We start from the raw sequence: 20539 nt of genomic DNA, 5'->3' as shown, positions 1-20539 counted from the left end.
GCTCCACCAACCTTCGGAGCATCAGGTATGTGGAGTTCCACTGAGTTGCCACATCCTGCATGATTTTGTGCTGCGGGATGCTCAGCTCTGCCTGTTTCTCCTGCAGCATCTTGCCCTCCTTGATGCTGCGGTGGGAGTAGCCCACCACCTTCCTGCAAATCGAAATCAGCTGGCTTGTAGCAGTACTGGTGGTGGCGCCGTCACCGGCAGCCCTGTCCCACTCCAAGGTATCCCTCACTATTAGGTTCAGCCTGTGTGCCACACAGCAGATGCCAGCAAAGTTGGCATCACGGACAGCCTTCACCATATTGGCCCCATTGTCGGTGACCATGAACCCGTGGGTGAGCTCGGCCTGCTCAGTGAGTTGCCCTGCATCATGCAGTTCATGGTCACCATGATTTCCCTTGCTGTGTTGGACTCATCCAGTACCTCGGCTTGCAGTAGAGCCCACCGATGGCCTGAATGATTGCATCAATGCCCTGTGAAGGAGAGGTAGGCGTGATCGCTACCCTGGCTGCTCCAGATGTCAGAGGTGAAGTGCAAAGCTACCTGCGGTCCTACCTTGTGCAGTTCCTCCCTCAAGTACTCCCTGCATGCCTCATACAGGGAGGGCACCACCGCGCTCCTAAAGGTGGTGTGTGTGGGCACTTTGTAAAATGGGGCCAGAAGTGCTACGAACCGTCTGAACCCTGGCAGCTCAACTAGGGAGAAGGGCTGGCTATCCAGAGCAAGCTCTCCCCAATGCTCTGGGTGATCTCGCTCACCTTGGGAACGCGCCCTGCTTTCTGTTCACCTTTCCCCCACTGGTCCAGGTTGGCCTGCCTCTGGTTTGGGGGGAAGGGAGCTTTGGAGCGAGCGGGGGACTTCCCTTTTGGCACACTCGCACTGGTGCCAGGCTGAGCAGGAAGAACAGCATCGCCATGGTGGAGAAGTGTCTCACATCCTTGTCACAGCTCACATGCCTTCAGCGTTGGTGGCAGATGCCAAACGTGGGATCATCTGCCACCTCAAAATGATCCCACACTACACTACTTTCCGGCTTCTGGGTTGAGGGCGAGTATCCTGCCTTTTCCCCCTTCTCAGTAGGCTGAGGCTGAACAGCAGGAGGAGCTGCCTCAGCTGAGCCACTTGCCTCCACAACCTCAGTCTCCTCCAAGGTGCTGCTTTCCGGAGGAGACCTGGGTCTAGGGGAAACTTGAGGGGTGTGGAGCACAAACTCTGATTCCCCCTCAGTCCCCAGAAGTGCTTGAGCCAGAGTGCTCAGCATCACTGGTTCCAGCTCCAGCTCCTCCTTTGGGAGTGGGAGGCTCACGCTGAGAGCTGAAATTGGGTGGTGGAGACAGCGATTCCACTGCTGGTACCCACTTCTGAACTGAGCGTAGGTGGTATAGGTGCAGGGACATTAGGTGCAGACACTGCTCCCACCTCCTGGCTTCTGCTGGCAGCACTGATGCCATGGCTGCTTATAAAGAGAATGCATCTGTGTTTGGGATGGGGTGGCTTGCAGCTCTAGCTCTCCCCCTACCCGCTCTCTCCCCTGCCAGAAGACCTGGCATCTGCCTTTCCAGCACACTTCATACTGATCTTTCCTGTGCTGCAAAAGGTCTCTGTGTGTGTGTGAATCCTTTTGTATTGTGCATTTTATTCCCCCTGTTGCATTGATTGTTTGCTTCAGTGTTAAGGGTTATGTAAAAATTGTGTGCTGCCTGTCTGTCTTCTGCTATGAATATCTGATTTTCTCTATATTGTCTGTATATCTGTGTGTCTGTGTGTGTGCATGCAAGCAATCTGTGCCTACCTGCACAGTGATAGATCACACTGGCAGGGAAAACACACCTTTCTTTTTTCAAAGTTAAAAAAAAAAAGAAGCAAATATAGTAATACTAATAATAATTGAATAGAATAGATTAGAATATCTAAGCTAAGCTAAGGTAAATCCTACCCACTCCTTTGTAACAAGAAAAAGGAGCAGGCAAGTTCAACTAGTACTGAGCCAGCAAGCCACAATGCCTCAGTCTGAGCATTTCTCTGTCACACATTTGCTGACAAGGAACAAGGTGGGAAAAAACACAGCATGCCTCCAAACAGAGGCTTTTATGCTGTTTCTAGTCCCACCCCACAGACACTGTCATTGGAAAGGCAGCCAGGGAGAAATAGATTTCATAGATTTCATAGACATTAGGGCTGGAAGGGACCTCAGGAGATCATCGAGTCCAGCCCCCTGCCCAAAGGGCAGGAAGTCAGCTGGGGTCATAGCATCCCAGCAAAATAAGCATCCAATTTGCTCTTGAAGCTGTTCAATGTAGGTGCTTGAACCACCTCCGCTGGCAGACTGTTCCAGACCTTGGGGGCTCGGACAGTAAAGAAATTCTTCCTTATGTCCAGCCTGAAACGGTCTTGCAGGAGTTTGTGACCATTCGACCTCATCATCCCTCGGGGCGCTCTGGTGAACAGACGTTCCCCCAGATCCTGGTGGTCACCCCTGATAAACTTATAGGTGGCCATCAGATCACCCCTGAGCCTGCGCTTTTCCAGGCTAAAGAGTCCCATGGCTCTCAGCCTGTCATCATAAGATCTGTTTTCCTGACCTCTGATCATGCGCGTGGCTCTCCTCTGGACTCTCTCAAGCTTCTCCACATCCTTTTTGAATTGTGGAGCCCAAAACTGGACGCAGTACTCCAGCTGCGGCCTCACCAAGGCCGAGTACAAGGGGAGAATGACGTCCCGGGATTTGCTCGAGAAGCATCTATGGATGCACGCCAGCATTTTGGTCGCTTTACTAGCCACAGCATCGCATTGCAGGCTCATGTTCATCTTGTGGTCAATGATGACCCCCAAGTCTTTTTCTTCTGTAGTGCTAACCAACGTAGCACTGCCGAGCCTATAAGGGTGCTGCAGGTTTTTCCTCCCAAGGTGGAGAACCTTGCATTTATCGGTGTTAAACACCATGAGGTTCTCGTCTGCCCATTTGCTGAGCTTGTCTAGGTCAGCCTATCTTCTGGCATGGATGCTTTGCCCCAAAGTTTGGTGTCATCGGCGAACTTGGCCAGTCCACTCCTGACTCCAGTGTCCACATCGTTAATGAAGATGTTGAACAGTATGGGTCCAAGGACAGAGCCTTGAGGGACCCCACTGGTCACAGGGCACCATGATGAGTGACTGCCATCAATCACAACCCTCTGGGTCCGACCACGAAGCCAATTTCCCAGCCAGCGGATTGTGGTGGACCCAAGGCCACAACTGGCCAGTTTGGCCAAGAGGTGATCATGGGATACCAGATCAAAAGCTTTTTTGAAGTCAAGATATATGACATCAATCTCTTCTCCCTTGTCCAGGTGATAGGTCACCTGGTCATAGAAGGAAATGAGATTGGTCAAACAAGACCTACCTGCAACAAACCCATGCTGGCTGTCCCTTAGAATGTTAGCCTGGGCCAGTCCATCAAGGATGGCCTCCTTAATAAACTTTTCTAAGATCTTCCCCAGGATAGAAGTCAGGCTAATGTGCCTGTAGTTAGCCGGATCCACTCTCCTCCCTTTTTTGAAGATCAGCACCACATTGGCCTTCTTCCAGTCTTCGGGCACTACACCAGAGCGCCAGGAGTTTTCAAAGATCCATGCCAGGGGCTGGGCTATGACGCTCGCCAGCTCCTTGAGTACCCTGGGGTGCAGATTATCAGGGCCGGCTGACTTGAAGGTATCCAGCTTCTCAAGGTGTTCCTTCACGAGGTCAGCATTGATGGAGGGTAGGGGATCCCCATCACCCGGATCTCCCTGTCCCATAGCAGGCATGGGCATCCTGTGTGACTGATGAAAGACTGACACAAAGTACCTATTTAATAGGTTGGCTTTTTCCTGGGTGTCAGTTGTCAGTTGCCCCATCTGGTTTAGCAGGGGTCCAAATCCTTCTCACTGGCCACCTACAGGTGTCAGTCTCCCCCCCACACACACACTCTCCCTCCCCCTTCTACTCTCCCTCCCTTTTCTAACTGTAAGTCAAGCTGTCCGAAGCATCTGAAGCACATCCAAAGTGCTTTGGATGCTCCAAACTGCTTTGGATAGCTTGCCTGAGCCCACGCTTCTATCTGGACATGCTGCCATCCAAAGTGGCACCGGATCTGAAGTGCGATCTGAAGACTTGCACAGCCCTAATAAGGTGTTTGGGATGGTTGGATATCTCCTCTCAGTACTGACTGTTATGTCTGAGTGTTTCTGTATTCTGTTTGCTCATTCTGCAAGCCTAGCATTGATCTATTCCTGATTGTTGTATAGAACGCTGATAAGGTGGTTCCTCAGTTTCCAAGAGGGAGTTAGAATAGGCTACTTGTTACATAGAATGGAGTGGATTGGTCACCTGGAGTCTCTTGGTTATGATATTCATTTGGTTGCATCTGGTCAGAAAGAAGATACCCAAGCAAGTTTCTTGGGTAGATTGATTGTAGCCATTTGGCTAAGTGTGGTGCTATCCGCATGTGTTAGTCTGAAGTCAGGCAGAAGACGGTAGAAATGCCTTCTGCCTGACTTCAGACTAACACAGCTAATTATCTATTTCTAGAGAAGACGGTGTCATGGTATTAAGAGAGCCCAGTTTAGTTGAGAAAGGATGGCATGATGACGGTTAAAGAAGGACCTTAGCAGAAGGGGGTCCTAACCTAAAACCACATGTTGCCTTCAGGAATCATAGAAAATTAGGGTTGGAAGGGGCCTCACGAAGTCATCTAGTACAACCCCCTGCTCAAAACAGGATCAGCCCTAACTATATCATCCCAGACGGCTTTGTCTACCTGGGTCTTAAACTCTAAAGATGGAGATTTCACAACCTCTCAAGGTAGTCTGATCCAGTACTTTACTACCCTCCTTGTGAGAGAGTTTTTGTTATGTAACCTAAACTTCCCTTGCTGCAACTTGACAGCATTGCTCCTTGTTCCATCATCTGCCACCACTGAGAACAGTCTAGCTCCATCCTCTCTGGAACCACCCTTCAGGTAACTGAAGGCTGTTACTAAATCCCTCCTCCCCACCAGTCTTCTTTTCTCCAGACTAAATGAGTTCTTCTCTTAAGTCATTCCCCAGCCCTCCAACCAGTTCTCCAGCCATTTTCATTGCCCCCTGTTGGACTCTCCAATTTGTCCACATCCTTTCTGTTGTAGGAGAGGGGTGGGGGTCCATAACTGGGCACACTACTCCAGATGTGGCTTCACCAGTGCTGAATAAAGTGAAATAATCACTTCCCTTGATCTACTGGCAACGCTTCTACTAATGCAGCTCAGTATGCTCATAGCCTTCTTCGCAATAAGAGTACACTGTTGACTTAAATTCAGCTTATTGTCCATTGTAACACCTAGGTCCTTTTCGGCAGAGCTGCTGATTAGTCAGTGAGTCCCCAGTCTTTTATTCTTTTTTTTTGGAAAAAGGACAGCTAACTCTGGGGATGGATGAACTGAGAATTGTCACAGTTAAAGTATCAGTCTCTAGTGATTGAGTTAAAGCAGGTTTTGTAGGTGAGAGATGTAACATACCTGTGGATTAGGCATAGGAGATCATGTACTGCTCAACAGCCCATGAGTTATATAAATACTCATTTTATCACCATTGTTTGGAATTGAGCTGAAATAAATATGTGGCTGCTATATAAATTAAAATATACTGTATTGCGCCAGAACATCTCTGGGAAGGAAAAACCACCATGAGCATAGCCAGTAATGCCAATGCATTTGTGAAGTGGTTTGGGTGGGCAAGCTAGTGGTGACCTGATAGGAGACAGAACCCCAAACTATTGCATATCTTCTTTTCAGAGATGCTGAGTGTCTTTAACATTGCATCTGCAATAGCTTATACTAATATTGTCTTGTGTTTGGTAATTTAAGATTCTTCGATCCAACAACACTATACTTGTTGCAGATATTGCAGTTTTCCAGAAATATTCCAGTTCCAGGGGAATTTGCTTCACTGATGTTCATTGCAGCCCTCTTTAATTTCTTTTTGGTGACTGATGTAGCAAAATAATTTACTGGCAGGTCTTTTGGTGAAAATAGTTGCTGAGCCAGCAATCATGCATAACCTTATCTTAAAATCCTTGCCTATATCTGTGCTTACAATTAAGCATGGGCTGAAGTGCTATGTGAGATTGTGGCCAGAAGAAACTTTATACAAATACTGGAAAATATTCATGGAAAGTAAAGGCTAATCATCAATACATGCACCAGAAATAAGATTCCAACCATTACATTTATCCAGTCAGGGAAAAAACACCCTCCATGTGATCTTTGTATTCAATTACAGCTCACCAGGAGAACCAGTAAAAGCAGGTTTTGATTTGAATGAGTTATGACCCCCTGAAAACTGCATTGTTCATAAGCCCAGTAAATTGGCATAATGAGATCACTGTGCTTATAGTGTGTGCAGCTCGAAAAGGCCTCATTACACAGGCATGCCTGGCTGGCTGAATTGCACACTGGTAAATGTAACGAAGGTACACAGTCTAATGCTGTGTGTGTGTTGCAGTTCTGGTGTGACAGGAGTACAGCATGCACAGCTGGAGAGAAACTCATTAGAAGCCTCAGGTGAAAGAGGGTGAGGGAGCCTACAGGACTTGAAGTTTAGTTTTAGTTTTCCTGGTGCAACCAAAATAAAAGTAGACTGACAAAGTCTGTGGCTATGCTTCCCTTCATTTCATTTATCCCCTTCAGCACTCTTTACAAACCAAAACTAAACAATACCAGTAGGACAGTTTTTGTCTCCAGGGCTCCTGCTATCTCTTAAAGTAAACATCCCTGTTGAGGGAAGTAGCCATGTGGAGAGGCTCTGAGCCACCCTGCTGGCACATGGGAGTCTGGAAGAAACATGCTGCAAAGTAAAACATGCACACTACCGAAACTATGGGTACTTGCTGGCAAGCATATCGCACATGATCTCACTACACCCCTTAGCATGAAAGTCAGAGTTCCCCCATTGCAAAATGCCACCAAGTAAGAGACAAAAGGATTTTTGTGGGTGATACCTTTTAGTGGACCAACTTTATAGTTGGGAGGGACATAGACAAGCTTCTGGGTACCAGAGAGGAAAGGTAAAGGGGTGCCTGAAAATGATTTATGTCTCTCCCAACTATGTAGTTGGTCCAATAAAAGATAACACCCATAAAAATCCTTGCCCCTCACATTTTTCCTGGACCATCACCGCTATATCACTGCAGAGCTACCACCAAATAAGAGAACAGGTTCTCTTATCAAAGTTGTAATCCTGTCACAGAGCTCCATGATCCCATTTCCCAGACCATCTATACAAGATAGGATTCCTGCTCTCATAACTGTATCTGTCTTGTATTCCCTTATTCACAGTACCTCTGCTGTGACCATGTATACACACTGGGTCTGTGAACTGGATAGGCAAACTGGATAGGATTCAACTCAGCGTTTGGTTCAGTGGAGGTTTAGCTATTGACTTCAGGAGACTCAGGAGCTCATTGTTGGTGTTTCCTTGCAGATAGAGAAACAATTTAGTAAATAGGATATTGTAACATAATTTCCGATTTTATCATTTCTTAGACCATGTCCATGGTTGCCCCAGCTGTGCCTGGCACCAATACTGAGAAGCACACTTACTACTTACCCCACTTGCCCTTCTCAGTATATACCAAAGCCCAGAAAATAGGTACTAAAACCAGCTTGGACCTCCCATGAGCCCATGCTTCTCCACTACTTTTGGTCTCTCTGTCTCAGGACTGTGTCCTAGCTTTTCTTTAGGGCTGTGCTCAGCTGACAAAATCAATTCCTTTCTGGGATTTTGTGCATGTTGAACAGGACTGAATAAATGTGGCACCCTTCTTAACTACAGTTCCAGCACAGTGCAGAGGTGGTATCTGTGTTAATCTCAGTTGCTGTATGCGTCTTACTCATGGGTTTCATTCTTGAATTTCAGGCTCATACCATTAGATAAAGGCCTTGATTAACGTTTTAAAAAATACATATCTATATACACACACAGGAGAAGAATTTGGACTGGTTCCCTCGGATGAGAGCCATGTCCCTCGTTAGCAATGAGGGTGACAATGAGCAAAATGAGATTAGAAACCTGCAAGAAAAGCTGGAGTCCACCATGAGCCTTGTGAAACAGTTGTCTGGCCAGCTGGCTGAGCTCAAGGAACAGGTAAGTAATTCTGAGCAGGTAAAAAAAAAACAATTGTGTGCATATGAGTTTCTGTCAGGTAATGGCCACAACGCTTTAAAAAGGGCCTGTCTGAATAAGGTTTTACTCAACAAAGCTTTTAGAGCCAATGCACAGGTACCATTCTGGAAAGAGATTTAATTCTATTCATCACACTAAAAAACAGGTAAGCAAAAACATTCAGTTTTGTAACCCTACTAGTGGGGATGGGGGAGGAGAATTCAATTGCTAGGCAAAGGCCCCCTCTACCCAATAAAAAGCTCCAACCAGCTATAAAGTTAGACTTTGAACATGTGTACTAACTTCATAGCTGGTTGCTATCCAGCTTTAATTTGCACATGTAGCAGGGTCTCTCCTGTTAGCTGATAGGTCTCCCAGCTGCAGGGGTGCACCATGCCCAGTGTGAAATCCCCAAGCCCTAGGGATCACAGCAGCCACAATCCCCAGTGTTGGGATTTCACAAACTCCCAAGCCGTAGGGATTTCAGCAGCCCCTATCCCCAGGGTCCATGGCACCCTCTGCACCAGCAATATGGTGCAGTGGGATCTAACGTGCAATTACGTAAATCACACATTAGATCCCTTCATGCCTTTACCTATACGTGTAGAGGGGGCCAATGTGAATGAAAAAATGGTGGGTTCATCCTACTATAGGGAATAGCTGTAGATAAGGTGAAATCCATCCAGAATGCTCCTGGTCAAAGAATGTTTTCCTAGCCCGTGTCTTTAGCCATATTCCTCTCTCTGTGTTACCCCCACCCCACCCCACCCTGGGTCCCCTTTTCTATATTGCATGAAACCTGAGTTTCTTCTCTTCCCTGCCATGCCCTTTCGCAGGCCATCCTCACCCTCCTTTTCATCTCATTCAGTGATAGGAAGTGAATGTTTGCTTCCTGGAGGCCCATGATGCCAGCTTCCTTACTTGCTCCTTAGTTTTGTGGCCAAACAGCTTCATCTTTTCTCCCTCATGCTTGGGAGTATCTCCCCATAAACATCTCCCTTCTAACCTTCCTTCACATCCCTATTTAAAACTCCCATGACATGATACCTACAAAAAGACTTGACAAAGGCTGGGTGCTGTGGTACTGAGACCACTGACTTTTATATGGATCAGTACTGTCCCATTTTTTTCCTGCACCTTCCCTTTCCCTCCCCCCTGCTTCTTGCTTCTCTCCCCACCCCTCCCCCAGAATCCACCTATTCCCTTTTGTTTTTTACTTACCTTTTAAGGTCTCTGGGGAAGGTGCTGTCTCCATTCTGTGTTTGTACAGCATTTGACACAGAGGGGTCTTTATTGGTGACAGGGACTCCTTAGTGCTATTGTAGGACAAATAAGAAATAATAACATAGCCTAAAATTTGCCACCAAAAATGAAGATGAAATGTTCATACTCAGTATGAGTCAAATCCCATTCTTCAAAGGAATCCCTTTCTTGTAATTTTTAATGATGAAAAAATCCACTCTCTGTTATTTTGCTTATGTGTACCTTGCAACTATGCTCTTCTAATGCTGTTGCACTGTGATTGTATGTGCTGGTGCTAAATAATAGTAAAAAACCTCATCTCTTATCTCCCTTTCCACCTTAGATGACAGAACAAAGGAAAAATAAGCAGAGGCTGGGCTTTCTTGGATCAAACACACCCCATGTGAATCATCACATGCCACCACACTGATACCATGGGGAGAAACTGTGACTAGCCTTTCATCAGTATTCTTGCTTTATTACAGAATAAAAAGCTGAGATTGAGAGGAGTGAACAGTGCCTATTGTTACAAAGTTGAAAACAACTGAGTGCCAAGATGTTAAGTGGTTTAGCTCTGGGAACAATTTGTAACTGTTTTTTATGGTTGAAAGGGACCAGAACCTAAAATGCAAGAGATACAAGAGAATTTGTCTGTATTCATTCTTCAGGCCCAACTCTGCAGGGTTTACACTCTTTGCAATTCAATTGGCTCGAATGGTGACTGTATGCAATGCAAGTCAGGGCAGTATTTGGTTGTGTTCTTAGTACTGTTTTAAGATTTCTGCTCAAAGTAATGGAATACTGAGGCAAGGAGGAAATAGCTTATTAGCACACATGCGACAGTCTTCTTCAGAATCAGTAGAAGTCATTTCTTGTCTTACTTGCCAAACAGCAACATTAGTTATATTTGATTGGCATTTACTATTTTTAAATTACCATAAATATGTCAGCAGGAAAAGTAATAACATTGCAGCAAGTTAACTTCTATTACAGTGGGGAAAAAACCCTGAAAAGACTTTAAAAAAAAAAGAATTTGCAAAGAGAAACATCAATGCTTTTGAATTTTAGCTGTCACCATGCAATTTCTTATTTATAACATGGAGTACAATGGATCCACAGCTGTGGGAACTTTACGCACAGAACATTGGCAACATAACTGGAAATGATTTCTTTCTCCTGGATTCAGATGTTCTCTATTAATATGGCTGCAAGAGGAGAATTCACATACTGCAGTGTGTAATAATGTTTTAAATTCAAGCTCCAAAGAAGGATTTAGAAAAATGTATATATGTTAAAAGGTGTATTGGAGATTTTCTTTTCTGGAAAATCTTAGACAGGATTGACTAGGGGGAATTGTCATTGGTATTATTACCTTCTGTAAGCAGCCAGTAGGTAGTATTTAACTTAAGTAAATCAGCACCACATCTCACTATCTCCACTCAGTCCTACTTTCAATAGGAATTTTTCTCGAGGTAAGAATTAGTCTCACATGTGCATGTTACGGCCATTGACCTTGGTGGGAAACAGGATCTGGCCCTTAGTTAAAGACATCTGGGGTATCCATCTGACTCATAGGTGTGCATTTGTCAGCTATATTGTTGCAATGATTTTTAAGAGAAATTTACAGTTTGTTAAAAGCCAAAAAACATTTAGGGGAAAGGTTTACAAGTCACAAAGGCAAGTTAAATTCCTGACTCCTATGGATTATAGGAGTTGGCTACCTAACTGCTTTCTACTTTAATTTTTAAGAAGAACCTCTTAGGTTTGGGTATTAGTCAAGGATTTGAAGAAATATTCATCAGAACTGTTTGAGATTTTTTTTTCACTGCAGAAAATTTTGGTGAAAACAAACAAAAAATGATAGTGTCGGAGTGATGTTGTAGCCATGGTGGTACAGGAAATGTGAAAGGCAAAAAATGTTGTTTTTAAGTGAAATATTTTGTCAAAAGATTATTTTTTGTTACTGATCACAGCTGAACACAAACATTCTCAATTCTGGAATAACACAAACAAAATGTCAGCTTTTCCCCTGAAAATTCCCATTTCGACATTATTTGTCACAGGTTTCATTTTCATGAAGACCTTTTTGACTAACTCCAGTGTTTATGACATTTACTTCAAAATAAATTGGCAATATTATTTTTGTATTATAAAAAACAGGTCAGGAAGCAGCTAGCAGATCTGAGACCAAGAGAAGAGATATTTTTTTCTGAATGAAAACCAGATCTCTTTATGGCTATCCTTGGAAGCCATATCTTATACATAGCATAATGAGGTTGGTGGAAGAAAGGGAGATTTGAGAGCTGATTCTGTTTTCATTAGGTTTCTCCTTGGCTTTAATAGATGGGGGGCACTTCAAGAAATTCAGTCTGAGTTGGAGCCAGAGCCTTGTGTATGTTAGAAAGGAAAGCTTGATATCTGGTGTGAGTTTACTTTGACAGGCTGTAGATCCTTATATGGTTTTGATCCTGAGAGTTGCCAAACATATAGAGGATCACATTGTGCCTTTTCCCCTTTACAAAATGTCATCCCAATTCAGGCCCAGCCTACATACTCCCCCTTCACATACACCACGTGGGTAAGAAAGTGTTGCTTAAAAGGGATGCCACTAGGGCAACAGAAGATGATGATCATGGCCTAAATAGTTTGCTGCATCCCTTCCTCCACCAGTTCAGAACCATTGCATAGCCAGTGTTCCAGTTGGTTCACAGGGAGGGAAGAATCCATGTGAGCTAGATTGAGGCCAAGTTGAGTTAAAATCTATCTACAGAGTATGCTCTCATTCACAACTGAAATTAAGTGTTTGGCATTAGGTTCCTTTCCACCTGCTACAGCCTCTTGTAGAAGAAATAGGGTGCAAGGGCAGTATGGGTCTTGAGGTGCAATGTTCCTAGGCAAGAGAAAGCCCTCAAGCAAAGCATGGCAGTGAATGATTTGGGATCTAGAGAGTTGGAGACCTCCTTGAATCTTTAGACTCTACAGAGGTGTGAGGCTGAACATTCTCATCTGTCCTGAATAGCACCTTGAAGAGAATCTTCAATAGAATCTTGATGAGCCTCTTGGAATTTTGGGAGTCCAGAGTTCCAGAATTCTAGGACATATGAATAGGTTCCTATCATTGCACAAGCAGTGTGTCAGAGACCTTGTTGAGACTGGAGTTTTAGCCTCCAAAGAAGCTGTACTGGTGCTAAGGCCTACTAGAGTTGCAGTCCACCAGTGTCACCCATGGCTTGTTTGAAACTAGTGTATAACTTGTTTGACTGGGATGTCATGCCAGTGATTTGCATTCACTCTAGGTTTTTGCATGACTATATCAGTGACCATAGCCCTGGTGCAGGCAAAGCCGGATTTACTCGTTTGCTGTGGTGTGAAATCTGTGCAGTTGCACGTGGCTGTCAAAATTGGTATAAGTAACTATTGCCTCAGGCCTTATAGCTCTTATTAATTTACTTTATACAGTTCATCAAATCTAATGTTGAATAATAGTGATTCCCTTTACTCACACTCACATTACTTTTGGTAGTATATAGCAATTGTTGCAACTACAATATGTTAACGATTGTAATTTGTGGAGGGAGGAAGCATTGGATAATACTGGAAGTAGCTGGCACTTTTGTTGTTTACAGCTGGAAAACCAACTGAACCACTGCACGTAAAGGGAGGTTCCTGCTGTATGAGCTGGAAAACTTGAGAATAGACTTATTTGTGCTGTTGATTTGTGCACTAAATTCCTGATAGCCGTTCCAAGCTATTCTTTCTCTTTCTGTCCTCGGACTGCTTGTAACGTTCACCTTCAGCTCAAGAACTCAGCTATTACAGCACTGCTGTTTAGAAGAAATCTAAGGCTTCAAAAACAAGATGTAATAGATGCCAATTAATGTTTGTCATGGTGCCTTTCTGATATTTATAGCTTCAGAGACAGACCTCCTGAATCAATAACAGTGGAAAATGCAACTCGCACAGATTGTAAATAGTTTTCACTTCTGTCTTTTGGCATGTTAGCTGATTTTTGCCAGAAATTAAGGTCCAGTCCTGCAGCCCTTACTCATGTGAGTAATCTTTATTGACACAGCTATTACCATTACCTTCACCACAGGACTTTTTACATGAGCAACAGTTGCAGGACAAGGTTCCAAATATTTAAAAGTTCTAAAAAAAATTCTCATCAGTGAATTTATGAAAAGTAACAAGGGAGAAATCACTGTTTTATATACATATTTGTATGTATATCTTTGTTTAATGCAGTTAAGATATCCTAGTGCTATGCAAGTATCATCAGTAACACTTGTGTATTTATATGAAATGATTGAAAAGAATATAAACACCTAAGAGCCTTTAATGCCTTAGAGGGATTATAACTATAAACTACTTTGCAGTTAAAATCTATGAAAGCAAATATGTCCATTGCTGCTGAATGTAACTTTTAATAAAAAATGCCATTTTATATTTAGTCGTTTCCTTTTGGTCTGTTGCAGAACTATGTGCAAATGTGTGGCTGAATTAAAATAGTCTTAGAATAGATGAGGTGTTTATGATGCATGAGTGACTAGGCTATTACAACAACCCTACCATGTATATGTATTAGTTTTTCTACATCACAGATCTTCTTGTGATGAAGAAGACTCCAAGCCAGCAAGGCAATTAAGTGCTTGCTTTAACTTGAAGAATAAGAGTAGCCCTAGTAAAATCAAAGGCAAGATTGGCATTTAGACACTTAAAGAAGCAGAAAGGCATTCAGGTTGAGTTAAGGGCCTAATCTGCTGGGTTGGTTTGGAAAAACTCACTCACCATCTATATATACATGTAGCACCTAAATGCCTTTGAAAATGTGGCTGAGTATGGCAATGATTAAGCATGCTATTAAAGGGTCTGCTGGATCAGAGCCTACACTTCTGTATGGGCCTTGTTACACCTTACATGTGAGCCACACAAAAATTGATTTCTGTTAGCACTAGCTTGCATTTGGAGCAGTCACACTTCAGGCCATCAGGGGCCTGGAGGACTGAAAGGTAAGAAATCTCCCATTCCAGGCTTCCCCCTACCTCCCCGGTGCTCCCCTGGTTCCCCCACGTATGGGATTCCCTCCCTCCACCCCTCGAGGAAGTTTCCTTCCCCCCTCCCTAGGGCATTGCTTACTTGTGGCAACCTGTGCTGTCTGTCCCAGGGGAGCAGGCAGGGAAGAGTTAATCTTCCTGCCCAGCCACTACTGTTTCCAGTTGTTGTTTTTCTATCCCAGAGATCAGCAGCAATGGTGTTGGCTGGGTAGGCAGGTTAACCACCCTGCCTGCTCCCCAGGACAGACAGCATGAGCAACCACAAGTAAGTGGGGGGAGGGGAGGGGGAAGCAATAAGGAGGGATCTAGGGTGCTGGGGATGGGCAGGAAGCTGTGGGCCTGATCTGGGTGAGCACAGGGAAAGGAGCGGGGTGGGTTTACACTAAGGTGTAGCCTAGCATGACTACACCCTAGTGTAACATGAGCTGGCTAGCATGGATCAGAAATAATCCTGCCCTGGAGCGGTATAACTTTGAGCCACTTGATAAATGAGTGCTTAAAACCACTTTACGGCATTAATGTGTGGACAATCCAGGGGTTAAGAGCTCCAGGAGCAGCTCAAAATTACCATGTAACAAGCCTTTATCATGAAGGAAAAGGTCACTTTTGAGATTTAATTGGCACTTTCCCTGGGAATGTCAGCAGGGAGGTCACAGAAGGACTGGGCCATAATACAGAACTACCTTCATCATTAGCTGCAGTTCTTCCAGATCATGAAGAATATTACCTCAGCCTAAAGGGAAGCTTGGTCTCAAAGTCAGCTGGAACAGAGGATGCCCAGATCAGACCCTTAGCAAACATCATTCTCCAAGGTCATCTTTCTGGAGGTGCCTTCCATTAACACTGAAAGCCAGTTGAAGTATGAAAAATAATATTGTATTTCCATCAGTCTTAAGTATTTCCAAGAATAAATTTCTGGTTATTCATATGCAGACAAGGTTCTTTGGGTAGATGTGATATCTTTTATTAGGCCAACTCAAATAGTTGAAAAAATTCTTCTTAGCAAACTTTCGGGTGCAAACACCCTTTGTCAGTCTGAGGAAGCATCTGCAGCTGCTCTGTGCTCTTCCTGGATGTGGTTGTAAAGCAACGAGAGACTATGTATACAAGAAAGTAAATATGGGTTTCTTGCCTCTGGCTGCTTTATCAACACAGCTACAACCTACACTCCTGGTTATTCATATGGGAGATTTGCTGTCTCATACACATCATGTTCTTGTTCTTGACTTTTTTAATTGTGGGAAACCATCCTTCAAATCATAAGAAAACAAAAGTTAGTTTAAAGGTCCCTTAGGGTACTGACTGGTGGAAGTAGTCTAATGTAATCTACCTGTAGGTTTTATATATTTAACTTTCTGTAGAATGGTGATTTTTCAGTTTGACATTCATTCCCTCTACATAAGTTCTTGAAGTCAGAAATTGGGAAATAGAGCAGTGTATTTCCTCTAAGAAAATAGGCTAAGTAAGTACCCAGAGAGCTGCCCTTAAATAAAATTATATTCATTTACCAGGAAGAGATGATTTGCAAAAGAAGTGTGGCAGAGGAAATACAGCCTGCAAGTGATTCTTGTTCCAAACTTGTTTTAGAATTTTGCTCTTCATCAAAAAAATGAGATTTCTTAATTATGACAACATATGGCAAAGTGCTATTGGATTTAATAAAGCATGATAGTCTTTCTGTTAAAGTTTTTACATTAGCCTATAGAACTATTGATTATTTATGGGCCAAGATTTATCTATTTTTGAAACAGTTGACCCAAAAGGTATCTGTTTAATTCAGTATATGTAACTAACTTCCTTAATTTCAGTGACATGGGCTTCTTCAGTGGTTTCACCCAGATTAATGCCGAATTAGGGTCCTTGGCTTAGTCAGATACTGTGCCAAAGGTATCTGCAGGCTTGGGTGTTATCTTTGTAATAAGAATGCCTGTCCTGCAGTGACTACAACAAAGCTTATGGTCAAGTAAAGAAAACTAAAATTGAAATCTGCTGACCTTTTTTCTGTCCCAAAACTCTGATAAGAACAACTGACCATATGACAACTGAATGTTTTATCCACTTCTCTCACAAAATCACCTTAAATAAGCCTGAAACAACTAAAAAGAAAATCAAGCTCAAGGAATTTTAAAAATTCTAATATTATAAAAGCCTAAGTCTGTCTGTGTCTGTAATGCTTTATTTGCACTCTGATTGGCTGACGGAAACAGCCAATCAAAGTACTCCAAGCATGGGGGAGCGCCACCATGATTCCGAAGCTGCGCTAAGGACTGGACAGAGGGTGGGGGAGCTGAGCCTAGCACTGCTGGCCTTGGCTCCCCCACCTCAGTCCCTGCAGGAGGCAGAACAGCAGCAGCATGGGGCGTTAGGTGGCGGTGCTCCATCCCAGCCCCCTCCCCACACCTTGCCCCCCATCACTCTTGATGGGCAGTTGGCTAGTCAATCCATATTTTCTATGTTGTTTATATGCTACACTTTCCTGGATTTCAGGCAGGAAGTTACAAGGCGCAGGATAAATAGCCTTTACAATTTGGCAATTTCAGTTTCTCAATAGCTGTAAACAGCCAACAACTAGAAAGAATGCTTACTCTATTACCTCCCTCTCAGTACATCTTGAGAAATCATTCTATTCAGAATTCACAGAATGGAACACTAATATTGAGAAATTAAAGATAAATAGGCAGGAGCTGTTGAGTTAAGTTGGACGTTCAGCTACTTGTGCATGCATCCTGAAATGTTTCCATTCCTTCCTTTGACTTGTCCTTGTCTGACAAGGTATTTAGCAGAATTCACAGATTTGTTGGAATCTGACAGAGTTGCACTGTGAGCACTTCTGCTACATCCACAAACTTGCGACCTCTACATTGGCAACTGTGCACCTTAGTGCCCATGCCACCTCATGTTTCTGTTTAAAGTGCCATAAATAATTTTCTGTCAATGACCATATGAAAAATATAGTTCAGTGCAAATGGAACGTTCTTAACCTGGTTCTTCATGCAGGAAGCTATAAGATAATACTGACAAGCTTCAGACTTGGCTTGATTTTTAAACCTAAGCGAGATCTCTTACAAATGCAAAACCTGAAGAAGCTCCAAGTACAAAGAGAAGCACCTTTCCCTGCTGCTAAAAATGCCAACGAGGAACTTTGGAAACCTACCGTAAGGACAGGCCAGTGTAGGCCCTCCAAAGAAGACTGTAATAGTGCCAATTAAGCACTGCTGACTCTTTTTCAAGTCATGGTGAGCCACTGCATTGCATACATTTTTACTCCTACAGCTGACCTATGCCTTTCTTTCCTATTTCCAAGGATTCCTGTTTCTTTACCAGTCTTAAATTCCTGGCAAACATTATGAAACAGGCCCCCAAACAATTCACCCAGAATCCCTCTGTCACCCCTTCTCTCATCCTGACATGTATGATTAGTGTGGCCCTAACCTCCATGAGCAATACCAAGCTGGCCTATGCCTCGTCTGCACATACACTTTTGGAGTATCCCCAGACTTGTGACAAGAACACCCAGTTCCAGTCATAAGTGGTAGCTAATTAGCATGTGGATCCTTTGTGTGTGTGTTGGGGGAATGGTATCTGGAGTATACATATATATTGATTAGCACCGAGCTGTGGGGTCAGTTTTGAATGTTTTGAAATGATGTTGACTGGTGGGGCCCAGCCCAATGATCTATGTGTTAAGTCATAAGCCTTTTGGCTTCAGACTGATAGCATTTATATTTGGTATTAGTATCATGCATAATCCATTTGGCTAAGATCAAGTGCAGTTTTACCTTCCTGGCTGAAAAAGCAACTGGAAAAGGTGGAGTGGATGGTTTAAAAACAGATCACCTGAGCAGAGTGTTGGCACAAGGAAAAAGAAAAGAACTATGAGAAAGGACTGGCAGAAGAAGATTCCTGGTAAGTGTTTGGACCCTGTCTGAATACTGGACCAGACCTTTAAAGGTGGACATGATCCAACTGGATTTTAGCTGTAGAAGATCTTGAAAGTGAACCCTAGAGATCTGGTCAGGCTAGCAACTTTGCCTGGAGGGCTGGAATGGGCTGGCTTGTACTGGGACTTCATATTCCAAGACCTCCTGAGCTTTAAGGCTTTCTGGAAGATGCCCAAGAGGAAGAGAGAGGGCCCAGGGCTTCAGTTATTTGACTTTGGAGGCCTGGAGGGGAACTGGGAGTGTATAGTGATTGTAAAGATGTTTAACCTGGCAATGAAGGAAGACAGCTTAATGAGCTGGCTCATCAGGTACTGTAAAAAGGTGGGTGAGGTCAAAAAGATACAGGACCCCAATGGGATCTGGACTGGGGCTTGGCAGGCTTGTTTACTGCTAGGGGAGGGACCTAGAAAACCCTGGGGGAGTAAACTGTTTCCCACCAGCAATAGCCCTGGGGGAAAACAGGGAGTTTATGATTTACCATGGCCAGCCAAAACTTTTCAGGAGATGTGAAGAAGGAGATTTAGCTTTTGTCTGCCCTTACACCATATGCTCAATATGCAGGAAGAAGGGCCACGTAGCAAAAGAAGGGCTGTGTTCTGCTTCTGCCGCCTGTCCTTTGCAAACAGAGCAAGGCAGCAAAGAAAGAAGGAAAACAGAACAGGAGGAAGGGAAATGAGGCATCTGTGGAAGAGACTGCAGAGCCTGAGGAGGAGGTGAAAGAATCAGAAGAGAAGGGTAATGAGAGCCGAAAGAATCAGAAGAGAAGGGTAATGAGAGCCAAAGAAAGAGGGGAAGGAGAAGGATGAAACTCTCCCCCCAACCACAGAGCTGTAAGTCAAGAAGAAAGAATAGAAATAGGAACAAAATGCAGGAAAGGGACCCCTGAAAAAGGAAGGAGAGGAAAAGAGCAGCTGGGAGGTAGGAAGGTAAGAGAAGGAGGAAAAGGAAGGAATGGCCAGAAGTTAGAAGAGAAAGAGAAGGGAAGAGGAGGAGAAACCAAATGAAGGAGATGAAGGGTAGAAGGGAAAGAAGCAGAGCCCTGGCCAAAGACCTCTGCCAGTCACAGTAATGCCAACTGTCGCGAAACCATCATAAGACTTGGAATTTCAGTAAAAATAACTCTGACTCTCAATCTCCTGATCCAGCCCTTAGATCCTTGGATTTTATCACCTACTAAGTGGAGGGAAAGTGATGGGGAGTGTGGGGGGAGATTGAGGCCCCTGCAGTGAGGGAGGGAGTGAGATAGGGGCAGGGGTGAATTGGGCCCTGAGGCTGGGTTGGGTCTTCCAGAGGCGTGAGGTTGGGATGGGCAGAGGTGGGCTGCCTGCTGTGGGCTGGGGCCCTGTACCCTTCTGCCTTGCCCCGGGAGCTCAGCCATGCTCCCCCAGTTTGCTTCCTGCTGCTGGGTAGCCAGGGGATGTGCTGCATGGCCAGTGAGCCCCACGTCCCTCCCCACCTGGCGGGCAGCATGGCATCGTGTTGCTGAGCTCCTGGGGCAAGGTAGCAGGGTGCAGAGCCACAGCAGGCATCCCACCTCTGCCCTGTGGGGAGCATGTGGCCACATGCCTCCCCCAGGGGTGTGCATTCCTGCAGGAAGCCACACCCCTCCCCTGCACCTCTGGGCACCCTACCCCATCCCTGGGGACCCCTTCACCCCTACCCCTTTCCCACTCCCTCCCTCACCGTGGGTGCCTCAATCTGTCCCCCCATACCCCTTTCCTCTTGCCCCTCTCCCTCTTACCCCTTTCCCTGCACTTACCAGCTGGGTGCTGCTCCTTTCCACCTCTGTGTTTCCATAAACGTTTCTCAAAAGGGCTTTGAGAATCTTCACTGGTAGGTGCTGTGAAATACAAAATATTAATATACAGAGAGAAAATATGTTTCAGAGGAAGAAGAAATGTACAATCCGTTTCTTTATCTTTACAGCAAGGTCCATCTGTTTTTTTCCCCTTGGTCTGCAGGGTTAAGGATGAATCTGGGGAATCTTCTGGTGGTTTGGTTGGTTGGGTTTATTAAATGCTCATGGTGTTGTGGGAGTACCATTATCAGAAGCTGATTAACAGTCTGGCTGGCAAGTTTGGATGTCAGCTCAACCGGATGGTATTGGCTCAACAGAGAGCTTACTGGGTGTGAGCTATGT

The 20539-nt window shown here is 44.5% G+C and overlaps 2 protein-coding genes across 12 annotated transcripts in view; one reads left to right on the top strand and one right to left on the bottom strand.

Moving 5' to 3' along the window:
• The window catches only part of ITPR2 (inositol 1,4,5-trisphosphate receptor type 2), a 537951-nt gene that overhangs the window by 429034 nt on the left and 88378 nt on the right, over positions 1-20539 (top strand). For 10 of the 11 annotated variants that reach the window (XM_090043678.1, XM_090043675.1, XM_090043674.1 and 7 more), the window contains 2 exons: positions 7983-8144; positions 9748-13850. The exons of the other annotated variant lie outside the window; for it this stretch is intronic. In XM_090043678.1, the coding sequence (XP_089899804.1) occupies positions 7983-8144; positions 9748-9834 (249 nt within the window). In that variant the 3' untranslated portion in view covers positions 9835-13850. Of the gene's footprint in view, positions 1-7982; positions 8145-9747; positions 13851-20539 lie in introns of those variants that run through there. 11 annotated transcript variants of the gene reach the window in all.
• SSPN (sarcospan) overlaps positions 15564-20539 on the bottom strand; it is an 85682-nt gene continuing 80706 nt past the window's right edge. The window contains exons 3-4 of the mRNA XM_090043684.1: positions 20159-20239; positions 15564-15708 (exon numbers count right to left, since the gene is read on the bottom strand). Coding sequence (XP_089899810.1) covers positions 15667-15708; positions 20159-20239 — 123 coding nt within the window. The 3' untranslated portion in view covers positions 15564-15666. The remainder of the gene's footprint in view (positions 15709-20158; positions 20240-20539) is intronic.

The sequence above is a fragment of the Crocodylus siamensis genome, chromosome 4, assembly GCF_052110815.1.
Source record: "Crocodylus siamensis isolate JL-2025a chromosome 4, ASM5211081v1, whole genome shotgun sequence".
In the NCBI taxonomy this organism is placed as follows: domain Eukaryota; kingdom Metazoa; phylum Chordata; order Crocodylia; family Crocodylidae; genus Crocodylus; species Crocodylus siamensis.
Note: the sequence above shows the minus strand (reverse complement) of the source record. Positions and strands in the feature narration are given on the sequence as shown.